This window comes from Spea bombifrons, chromosome 1 (genome assembly GCF_027358695.1).
Source record: "Spea bombifrons isolate aSpeBom1 chromosome 1, aSpeBom1.2.pri, whole genome shotgun sequence".
Classification (NCBI taxonomy): domain Eukaryota; kingdom Metazoa; phylum Chordata; class Amphibia; order Anura; family Pelobatidae; genus Spea; species Spea bombifrons.
This window is the reverse complement of record NC_071087.1, coordinates 61368440-61380441: the sequence shown is the minus strand read 5'-3', so window position 1 is coordinate 61380441 and position 12002 is coordinate 61368440. Positions and strand designations below refer to the sequence as shown.

The following is a 12002-nucleotide window of genomic DNA, read 5'->3' as shown; positions in this document are numbered from 1 at the left end:
TGATGGAACCGAGATAAAGGTGTTCGGTTGAAACCAATTTTCAATGTACCAATACACTTAAGACTGTAAAACAAAACAAAAAACACAAGAGATAAAAGGATTTTAAAAAAAAAAAAGAAAGACAAACCTGCTGTCCAGACTGCATCACTTCCTGTCTATAAACTGACTATTTCATAATGTAGAAACAGAATTGAATTGCACTTATATGAGATTTCAAAATGTATGGTAAAAAGTACAAGTAAATATAAAAAAAACTTCATGTATTAGGTGTGAAATATTTTTTAAGTATAGTTTACATTGAAGTCACAAACGAGAATGTTATGAGGGGAACACCCCACCCCCACCACCATTTGAGGTAGTCATGTCAAACACTCAAAAAAAAAATAAATATACAGGTTTTTTGTTAATATACGAAGCATTACATTTTGTAGCACCAGAAAATAGTTAATCAGTAGAAGATGACAATTTCTGGAGATACGTGATCCTGTCACATTGTGGATATAGGATTACTTTCATGCAACTAGCTGCTCTGCTGTGAATGTTGCAAGGTTTCTAGTAAACTCTGGAAATACAAAATGGATGTAATCATGCAATAGTAGCTTGTGAGCTACATTCTCCTCGTTTCAAAATAACAATCTACGGTGGTTTATTCACTAAACACACAGTTGTATACAATGTAAAGTGACAATTCTAGCGAGCTCTGCCTGCTGGGAAGCAATATTTTAAATTTATTTCTGTTATTGGTGGGAAAAAACACATTATTGCGGTATAAACGCTTACTTTTCCGTATAGACAGATAAAAAGAGAATTCAGTATCCACAAACCCTAAAATCTTATATGCAAGGGGATTGAGAAATCAATACACTATCAACTACAAGAAAAGTCTGAGGCCAACTCACAGATCAGCAAGTGAATCTTTAGTAGACATAGTAGAAGCCAGCTGAACCAAAGAGGTGAAAAATGACCATAGCGAATGTTAAAGCCATAATTATTTTAGTGTCTTAGTACCAGCCTTCCTCGACCAATATTGTTGTGAAAACCTTTACTTCCATCTGGTCCACGTGGAAGACGGAGAATTCCATTGGGAACACCAATTGAAATAGTGGAGTTCTTCACTGCTAAAGGGCTGCAAGGTAACGTCTTGTTCTCTGATCGCTGGTTGTGGGCAGCAGCTTTGCGGCGTTGCACCCAAGGACTAGTAGATCCAAAACCACTGTCCAAAGAAAACTCTGGGATCCTTCTGTAAATTTCTGGGCTTGTACCAGGGCTGGAAAAAAACCCACTTGTCAATTCTGCAGCTAATGGAGATGGGTTATGATGATGAGGCTGGGTGAGGTTCTTTCGTGCAAGCAGCGGACTGGAGCGAGGACTACTAAAGGAATGTGGCTTGAATGCACTTGGGCTGGCAAAGTTTGATGATGAGAGATAACGGGGTAGCAAGACAGGAGAGGCAGGTGTACTATCTGACTCAGAGGAACTGTAGAATGCAACATCATCCATGGCATAAAGACTCCTCTCTGAAGGTCTACGTTGCGTCTTAAGCACTTTCTTGTTGGGCAACTCAGAGTCTTCAATTTCATCGGACTCCATACCGCTATTCTTACGTATGCCCCGTCCACTTACTGGTATTACCTTAAATGAAAAATCAGCTGAACACTGCTTCAAACCGAGTGCCTCAAGTGCTTTCCTGGCCCCTTCCAAATTCTCATATTCCACTAAAGCACATCTTTTGGTAGCTAGCTCAGGGTATCTAGATATATATTTTTTAATATAACAAGGGATTTCTTTGCCTGGTTTCAAGATGCGAACAGAAGTAACGACTCCATAAGGTGCAAAGAGAGATGTAACAGTCTCCATAAGTGTCTGAGGGCATGTTGGTGGTCTTTGTTCTGTATCATCAAAATTCCAAGCTAGTAGTAGCTTGGTAGGTGGGAGACCTAAAAGAATGTCAGGAATTGGTATTTTCCTCCTCACTTTAGTTTGTTCCTCATTGATCTCAAGAATTTCAGAAAACTGGAGAGCGTACAGAGTTTTTCTCCAATCCCGTGTGAGATTTTTTACCTACAGATAAAAAATATAGGAGATCATCATCATCAGTAATATTCGGCCACAATGGCTATAGAAACAAGGCAGTTGTATAGATGCACATTTAAACATTTAACACCCACACTCCTGTCATGGACTATTCTGATTACACCCCTAAAATACTGATTTGATGTTTATGGGTCTGATTCCCCCTACTTTCTAGTGCTTTTATATTGTTAGGTAATGTTTAAAGATTTCTTTCTTGCGGAGTTCCAAATATGGCTTTGCTCTCTAAGCTAGTCACTATATCAGATTATTATGTGGAACAGATGCTTAATGGGCAAAAAATGTTGCCATAACAAGCTGGTTTTGTATTGTGTATTTATACCTTAAGGGCGTAGGACAGAGCTGAAACAATGCTTAATAGCTTGTCCTGTAGGGTGGATTAAATAATGGACACATTTAAAGTATGCTGTAGGAAGGCACCACAGATTGAATGCAGGGCTGCAATCCAGAGGTGTTGTCCAGGTCCCATACAGTAGGTTATTTCCCTCTACACTAGAAGACACACACTAAAAATAATTACAGCCAACTGAAAAAGCCTGTGTAGATGGCACGAAGTGTTGTGAGACTTGGCATTATTAAATGCTAAAGCTTGATTAAAACATCAAAACAGCCTTCTTGTAGGCTGCGTTTCATTAAATTTGTTTTGACAAAGACGCTAGGGTCATAAGGAAGGCACTAAATAACTGAGGTCTGTTGCATATTATAACCCTACAAAGCAATACCTTCTCTCCTTGACTAATACTGAGCTATGATACCTTATTTACTTACAAATACTGAGCCATATTTATATAGGCTGAATAAATGCTGAATAAATGAAGACAGGCATTCACTCCTACCAAACTTTAGATCAACTTAATTGCGTCCTGCAGGAATAATTCAAGCTGTATACACCTCACTTTCAACTCAGTTTTTAAAGACACTACAACTTATACATTTTATGTTCAACCTAAAGATATTTTGGGCTCACCTTTTTAAATGAGGTGAGCAGTTTGATGCTGACATAACCCATTTTATTCTTTTGCACGTGTTTGAGCAAGAAAGCATCATGAGACAAGTTCTCATCAGAAAGATAGAATTCCACCTGGCTCACAATCTTACGAACAAGTTTCAAATCAGGAACCTCAGTGTCGCCTTCATAAGAGGAATCATCCAAGGTCTCTGTTACATCACAGAAACTCCTTTAAAAATAAGATCAGAAAGGTTATAGAAAGCAGACCTGTTCGAAAATTAAAGTAATGCTATAGCTTATAAACCAGTATTGAAATAGCAGTCATTCACAAAACAGTTATAGAAAGGACATTACAGGACCCATTACGGATTATGGTATATTGACATATGCCTATAGGACATGGAGTAAGGAAATCATTCAGCTGACACAAATCCATATTCATTCTGTTAATGTTGCATGTCTGAGCAATAGATTTCCTATAAGAAAAACCTCAAAGTAAATTATTTTTCACTTAGGGTCAGAAATTAGATTACCGTGCAATTAAATAAATCACAGACAATAGATGAGTCATGACATCCACATGCTTAAAATAGTTTAAAGAACTTTAATATCAATACTTTTAGAGAGAGACAGACTAGAAAAATTGAAGAATCCATAGAAAGGCTAATTATTTCATTCATTGCTCAGCTTTTGCCAGCAACATAGTAACGCACCTCCCTAATGAGGTAGAATATGAGAAGCTATAAAAGCCCTTCTCTGGTGAACTAATAACAATTCTTACCTGAGGATTTGTTTTCCTTTTGCTGTAGCTAGAACAGGAGAAAATTGCTCCACCTTTCAAGGCACAGCAGGAAAGCTTTAAAACTCCTCCATATTGACTGTGCTCTGCTCCGCACACATACATTGTTCAGTATGGTAGACGGAAGCCGTTTAGGTAAGTGGTATGGGTGGCTTGGACAACGCCCAGAGTCAGCACTAGAAAAGCTCTTAGCCAAGATATGTCTGTCCATGCCCCCGTGATGAACAAAGCACAAAAAGAAGACCTTTTCAAGTGGGTATAGTTTACCAAGATATGGCAAGTAAAATAATCAGAAAAATATTCTCTCAGATAAGAGTTTACTGTTTAAATGCGATTCCCAGTATCAAAAAGTGAGACAGGACCACTACCTGAAGGACCCTCCTGCCGAACTTTAGAAAAAGGCGACGCCAGGTCAGTGGACCTTTTTTGGGCTGGATTCTGCAGAGAGAATCCTGTTGATTGCTGATTCCATAAAGTCTATGTCTGGTATTTCCCCAGACGTTTTATCTGGTATATAGCTGAAATTAATCACTTCTAAACAGTCAGAAGCACAACAAAACTGATGGGCCAGGTCTTTTCTTTTAAGAGTCCAGATAGTCTGAGGGGTCTGTCCAAGTCATAACTACCTTCCATCATGCAAGTGAGGGCCAAGTCTACTGAAAGCTAAAAGTAATTGTCTAAGGAATACCCTACAAGCCTGTTGATGTGAAATTGTGTTGAAATATTTATATTTCATAACTTTGCCTAAGACCTCATCAATCCTAAAAATCTTGTAAATGTTCCTGAAACTATGAGAGAGAGAGAGAAAGTCAACGCAGCAGACATCCACTCTCTGAAGACTCCTTACAGCTTTGGCCCATAGACTACCAGATCTTATCTATCACTTTAGCCCCTAGCACCATACAGTCCCCCAAATACCCAATGTTGGTTCACACATATCCAGAAAGAGGTGGTTCAGAGTCTCCTGGATGTTTTAAGGGACAGGGCTCTAAGAAATTTGTAGCGGTGTACAACCACAGGTATAGGGAATATCTGCCACGCAGTGAACCCTCATAAGATAAGTCTACAGGCCAGGCTGACCTTCCTCATTTCTGTAAAGGAAAGACTGCAACAGGTACCCCTGAAGTCTAAGGAACTTAGCCCAGTAGTCCTAAGAAATGTTAAAGGTGGATTTCACTATTTCCGTATTAATCACCATCCATTGAATGTGCCTCTGCTTCCCAAAGGAAAACAAACAAAAAAAAGCACACACACACACTCAAGAACAGGTCCCTCCCTTTCAACTTCTGAGGTGAAACTGGAATCTGGAGATGCTTGCAATAGCTCTTCTCACCATCTCTCTTCTGCTGAAACGCTAGAAAGCCAAAAGGTCTAAAGGGAGGGATGAACGAGTACCCAAGGCTAGTAGGCTAGAGTCTTTGGGAGGGTGATCTTCAGTTGCACGTGTCTCTATTAATCTGTTTAGGGGGGATGGTCGACTACTCTGTTTTACTTTTCTACTTGGAAATCATCTCCTGTACTAAGAAAATACTGGTGTGTGTTAATTGAGAAAACAAAAAATTAATTTACCCCATTAATGGCATAAACATGTAGAGTTGGTCTGTTGTCCAGCCCCTAACCTATCAACAAGGATGTCGAGTGAGCTGCCATGCAGGAGGTTTTCTGTGTTGCCATTACATAATGTAAGCCACCTAGTTGGTGGCTGATACATTCTTCAGTACATTCAGTTTTGGAGGTACCATCCACCAGAACCGTTACACTTGCTGCAACCAAGTATTTACGGAGATTAAGGACTGCAAGGCCTGTAGCTAGTAGTAGTTGGGGAATGGGAAATTTCTTTGACGGGATCATTGTCTTGGCAGCTGGAACCAGTGCAATGTCAACATTTGCCATATTCCAGCTCACAATATAATTTTTTTCCTTTCAGGAGGTTTTCTTTCCTCAATAATGGAGGCCAGGGTCTTGTGTAATTCAAAAGTTTTAAAGTTCTTATATATCCATGAAATAGATTTTCCAGCTTCTCAGGTTTAGGTACCGCTATATCTAAAGCCACAATAAAATGTTTTACATGTTAGCACTCCTTCAGATGTGAGCTCTGGCTTTCTCAAACTCCTGGAGTACTACATAAAGGACATTTTCCATAGGACCTTGCAGGAATGAAGAAACATGGCCAGCATCTCAGATTTTATCTAGTCCATTAAGCCTTTCCTGTCATCACACAAACTAAACAGGCAATTGGAAATAGCCACTCAGACAGACAATGTACCAGGAAGCCCAAAACAAATACAAAATACAAAGACAAGCCAGGCAGTGTAGAAAGCAATAGCTCCAAAATGAAGAAAAGAAGGGAAACAAAACAGAACTACTGGGCCTCAGTATCAAAACAGTCAGTATGCCAAAGATGGGGAGGGGGATTGGGCGTATAGGTTTGTATGTACAGGATTTATGTAATATATTGCCAAATTGAAGAGAAGGCTTAGCAGTTTACCTTCAGCAAATTGTTTGTCTTACCCATCAAAGCTATCAAGGTAATCATTTTGAGAGCCTTGGTTTATGAAGCAATTCTGTTCTCTGAGGACCAGGCCAGATTCAAAGGAGTGTGGACATAATTCAACTGAAGAGCTACAGGATCTGGGCAGGGTTCTTTGTGGTGGAAATACTGGAGCAGACATTGTTCCTAAAAACAAAAGAGGGATTAGACCACAGTGAATATTTACTTTAATATCATCTGTAAACACTGTTGAGGAATAGCTCCTCCAGTACAGAAAACAAACAAGCACACACACATACTTGTCCATCCTAACTGCCCTCTTAGTGGAATACATAGCCAGCAACTGCAGCTCATGCAAAATACACAATAATAGTTTGTTGGTGGTACAAAAGTACTGGGGGGAGCTACAGATTGTAAGACCTTTCTGTCAGAGCCCTTGGCAGTAGCAAGCAATATTAAATCTATAATGCTTCATATATATTATATACACACACACACATATATATACATGGACAGCATCCTGCCTGCTCAGTTCAGGATGCAACTATAGATTATGTTCAATGAGTGGTTCGGAACCAGCAAAATAGATCACTAGAACAATCCATTGACTGATGAAACCTCCGTGAACTTTTGTGTCCTACATAGAACCCACAATTGACAAAGACTTAAGACTTTGCAGGACTTGGAGCAGTTTTATTGGTATATAGTGAAAGAAGTAGGATTGATTTGTCACTTTCCCCTCATCCTTTTCCTTAACTTTTGCACCATATGGCTGGTCACCAGATTTAGAGTGGGTCCTGGAACAGTGCGTAGCACTTTTAAAAAGAGAAAAAAAAAAAAAAAAAAAGGATTAACATTGACCCGTTATAGGACTTCAGCTCCTATAACTAAACAGGTCTCCTCCATGGAAAGAATGCCACAGAACATCCACAGGATTTCAGCCCTAAGCCCAGCCAAGGCCCTTGCTGCCATCCTTCGATTTGACAAAAACGTTATCAGACTCATGTCCTTGACAAATATTTCATTTGGGGTGGCCTTGACCAGGTCCTTTTATATCTGTTGGGAACCAGATCTTAAAACAGACTGGACCACTGAGGCTGCAGCGAGATCATGTAGCAAGGTAATTGCCGTTTCCTTGTAGCCTTGACCACCAAGGTTAACACCCTTTCAGGCCAGGAGGTTTCAAATACCTAACTAATGGAAATGTGTCACTTTTAACATACATTTGTTAAGCCAGAATTCACCTTTTCCATATGTGATGTACACCCTTTTAAAATCATAAAACATAATTAGTGATATGAAAAAAGTAAAATTGTCCTTAGTGTTTCCAATAAGCCGGTACCACTGCTGAACAATGACCCAATTTATATTCAACATTCCCTGATTTTTTGGGTGGGGTGGGGTTATGTTAAAGAGGACCACATCCATACTTTACAAATTACTCAATATGCCATGTTTTACCAATACTAATGCCCTAAGGGATATGGGGTTAGTGAATTATTTTTCACTTTATTCCCCCATTACATTATTTTTTGAATTTATATTTAATACTTAATTTTTAAATAATTTTCTGCAGACCTTCCTGTCAGACCTGCTGGAAAGCACTTGGGGGGCATGGGAGAGGCCAGGCTGTCAGACAACTTGATCTCCAGCTGCAGAGAGATGTCCTTGCCGTTACCACATTTACCAATCAATATGAGTATATTTACGCTCACTGGCCACTTTATTAGGTACACCTCTTCTATTGCTTAATACAAATAGCTAATCAGCCAGTCACATGGCAGTAACTAAAGGAATTATTGCATGTAGATGAGGTCAAGGCAACTTGCTAAAGTTGAAACAGAGCATCAGAATGGAGAAGAAAGGGGATTTAAGTGAAAGTGGCATGGTTGTTGGTGCCAGACGAGCTGGTCTGAGTATTTTTAAAACTGCTGATTTACATACCCAACCATCTCTAGGGTTTACAGAAGAATGGTCCTAAAAAGAGAAAATGCCCAGTGTGTGGCAGTTGTGTGAACGAAAATGCCTTGTTGATGTCAGAGAAGAATGGGCAGACTGGTATGAGATGACAGAAAGGCAACAGTAACTCAAATAACCACTCTGAACGCACAACACGTCGAACCTTGAAGCAGATGGGCTACAGCACCAGAAGACCACACCGAGTGCCACTCCTGTCAGCTCAGAACCGGAAACTGAGGCTACAATTCACACAGGCTTAGCAAAATTAGACAATGGAAGACAGGAACAACGTTGCCTGGTCTGATGAGTCTCGATTCCAGCTGCGACATTCAGATGGCAGGGTCAGAATTTGGCGTAAACAACATGTATCCTACCTTGTATCAGCGGTTCAGGCTGGTGGAATGGCGTGGGGGACATTTTTGGGTGCCTTAGTACCACTTAGGAATCGCTTAAATGTGACAGCCTACCTGAGCACTGTTGCTGACCATGTCCATCCCTTTATGACCACAGTGTACCCATCTTCTCATGGGTACTTCCAGCAGGACTAATGCACCATGTCACATCATCTCAAAACTGGCTTCTTGAACATGACAATGAGTTCACTGTACTCCAATGGCCTCCTCCATCTCAATCCAATAGAGCACCTTTGGGATGTGGTGGAACGGGAGATTCGCATCATGGATGTGCAGCCAACAAATCTTCAGCAACTACGTGATGCCATCATGTCCATATGGACTAAAAGCTCTGAGGAATAATTCCAGCAACTTCTAGAAAGTATGCCACCAAGAATGAAAGCAGATCTGAAGGCAAAAGGGGATCCTAGCAAGGTGTACCTAATAAAGTGGCCAGTGAGTGTATATCTTAGACTTTAATATGCATTCTTTGATGAGGAGCCTTTCTGGACACTGGAGGTGACGGTTGCCAGACATTTGTTTAACCGCAGGTGTTTGGTTCCTTTTTCCATTCCAGTGGAATTACATAATCAAAATTAGCACATCGAATCATAGGGTATTAAACTGGATGGTCAAGGGAATCCAAAAAAAAGCCATATGCGGTGGCGATGTAACAGTTTAAATTTCAGGACCTACTTGAAGGCACTGACAAGCACCCACCATGTCATAAGGATTGGGGCTAAAGTGTTTATCCCTTTTCCGTGATAGGTATTTTTTATTTTTGTGAACTAGATTTGCTGTTTCAAAGTTTGCAGATCACGCTTAAACAGTTCAACCATCTTATATATGGGTTTCATATGAGTATTCTTAATAATAACGGGGGGGGGGAAGCTATAAAACTACTTGCAACCCTACGTCAGGAAAGTAGGAATCACCATAAAAATGTAATCCTCTCTATAACTTGGCACAAGATCAAATACTTGGAGAGAGAGAAAAAAAAAAAATTACAAAACACACATTAAGTCCTAAGATTTTTCTGGGTGCCCCGACATGTTTAATTATAGGAGAATTCTAGTTACCACAATAATCCATGTATAAGGAGTTCCTAAATCAGGTCACACAAGATTCCTTTGGGTCCCAGCCCTATTCTAAATTATAAAACAGCTTATTTAGAAACTATTGGATAACATTATTTCCCAGGTGTGCGACTACTACGCTGCATGCATATTTATTTTGTGTCTTTCCCAGAAAGTCTTGTGTTCCATTTAAAATGGAATTAAAAAAAAAAAGTATAGTATATGCATAAGCAGGAAAGTTTAAGTAAACTTTAAGAATAAAGATAATTTCACATGAGCAGATAAATACTTATTATTAACCTAGGAATTTTACAGGCACTTACAATTATATATCATACATTACTGGATGAAGCATAAATGCAAATTAGAAGAAAAATAAATAAGATGCTCACCATGATCTAATTAGTTTAACAACTAATACAACTTTCTAAAAACATCATGCAAAAACTAGAATAAAAAAAAAATAAGTTACAAAAATGTTTATGGGCATTCCCTTTTAAGAAGTCACACGACATTGCCCTTGCTGTTGATTGTAGCATAATTACAAGCTACCTTACAACTAAACCACCCAGTCCCTTTCTCTACAGGAAACTACATAGAAAGTATAACCCAGAAGTGTGAGAATTGTGGGTGTGAACAAAATAGAACTGTAGATAATTGCTTTGGTGAGAAGAAATTATATTAGACACCCCTTAAGGCAATTAGGAATTAGCACCATTATAAGTCAGACTTGATTTTAATAAATTCAGAATGGAAACATAACTTATATAATGCACTAAAAAAGCAGAGTTTAGATTCCTTACTAGTTGGGGGGCGGGGGTCTGTTTTATAAGTAATCTAAACTTGAGACATCCCAAATTTTGCATACTGTGTAGTGATTTGGCATTAGTTGCATGATAATTCATTTTTCTTAAATAAGATCAAGTCAACCACACGTCTGCGGCCAATATAAATACGCAAGTGTTTAGAATTCATAGGAATGCAACTCGAATAAGAAAATAAATACAGATTTTTCTGTGTTTTTGGTGCGGGTGAGCAAAGCATTACATGAGTATGGGTTAAAATCACTGAGGTTTGGTCATCCTGCAGCAACGATTTTTGATTTGAAGTCACCTTTCGAATATTGAAAATTCAATAAAGCCTATTTTCACAAAAGCGCTTTGCTAATGTGATTTACCATAAAGAATATTAGTTAGGTACAATACAGAGAGACAGGATGTGAACAATTGGCTTTATTCACTAAACAATAAGGGGCCAGATTGGCCCTGCATGGTGTGTAGTTAAACAAAAAAAGGCCCTTCTCCGGTTTCAACTCACAAGTAGCTATAATCATTCTAAAGAACATGATACATGTGTAATATTTTAGTTACAGTACAGTAATAGTATATACCCCACCATCATATGCACATAGAAAAGCACTGACCTATTTCATCCATTTCTCCCTTATGGAGATACCACCCTTCGTTGTCCAGGTTAAAAGTACACATAGATACTCAAACACAAATGACTCAGTTGAAGGTTTTCAAGCCTATCAGTTTTAGGTTTTTGAAATGATTTTTAGTTCGTTAACGGAGGAAGTAAACATAATTGATATTTCAGGGATCTCAAGAAAAAAAGTCTTGCTAGTTGCTGTAGTTACTCCACATATATCCATTTACTACATCCTGGAACCTATATGATTTATCGCCAATGCTTTCTCAAAAGCTCATCAATCAGTCAGTAGTAAAATGAGAAAAGGTTTATTACTGCTTGTTAAAACTCACCTGAAACTGACAGCTTGTTCACCATTTCCTCACTTCACAAAACAAATAAACCCGCTCCATAAAAGAGTAGGAGGGATTTCATTTGTCTAGTTTATCAATTAAGGTTACCTGAATAATTAATCTCAATAACCTGACTTGTTCTTAATTACTTTATAAACACACTGCCTAATGACCTGCAGAAATCTTAAAGGCACGGTAACGAAGACTAATGTCTAATCGAAAATCAATAGAATTCCCTATCTGATGTTCTTATGAATCTCTTCTGAGAGGGACTGTTGCTAATTAGAAACGTTACTAAATTACATTTACTGAAACGATCCAAAGTATGTGATTTTGTCTATTAGTGTATTGTTAATATTTACTGTAAACATTCACCTATATATATTGCTTATTTCAATCTGTAAACATAAGGGTTTATTTACTAAAGGGAGAGTAGACACGAAAGTTGCACTATTCACGGTGACTACAAGTTTCTCCAGCAA

The 12002-nt window shown here is 38.8% G+C and overlaps 1 protein-coding gene across 1 annotated transcript; it reads right to left on the bottom strand.

Annotated features, from left to right (window-relative positions):
* Positions 1-993: 993 nt before the first annotated feature.
* On the bottom strand, positions 994-11545 carry LOC128491435 (la-related protein 6-like). Its single transcript, XM_053463780.1, has 4 exons — positions 11521-11545; positions 6351-6516; positions 3059-3269; positions 994-2061 (listed from the first exon to the last, which is right to left on the bottom strand). The coding sequence occupies exons 1-4, from the start codon at positions 11543-11545 to the stop codon at positions 994-996; spliced, it is 1470 nt and encodes a 489-aa protein (XP_053319755.1).
* Positions 11546-12002: the final 457 nt, after the last annotated feature.

What these genes read in the sequence shown, in the direction of transcription:
- LOC128491435 (XM_053463780.1), bottom strand. Translation starts at nt 11,545, where the DNA reads ATGGTGAACAAGCTGTCAGTTTCAG. An exon ending in TACCTTGATAGCTTTGATGG is followed by an intron (nt 3,270 to 6,350) that starts GTAAGACAAACA and finishes TTATTTTTAAAG; the next exon opens with GAGTTTCTGTGATGTAACAG. An exon ending in TGCTCACCTCATTTAAAAAG is followed by an intron (nt 2,062 to 3,058) that starts GTGAGCCCAAAA and finishes TTTTATCTGTAG; the next exon opens with GTAAAAAATCTCACACGGGA.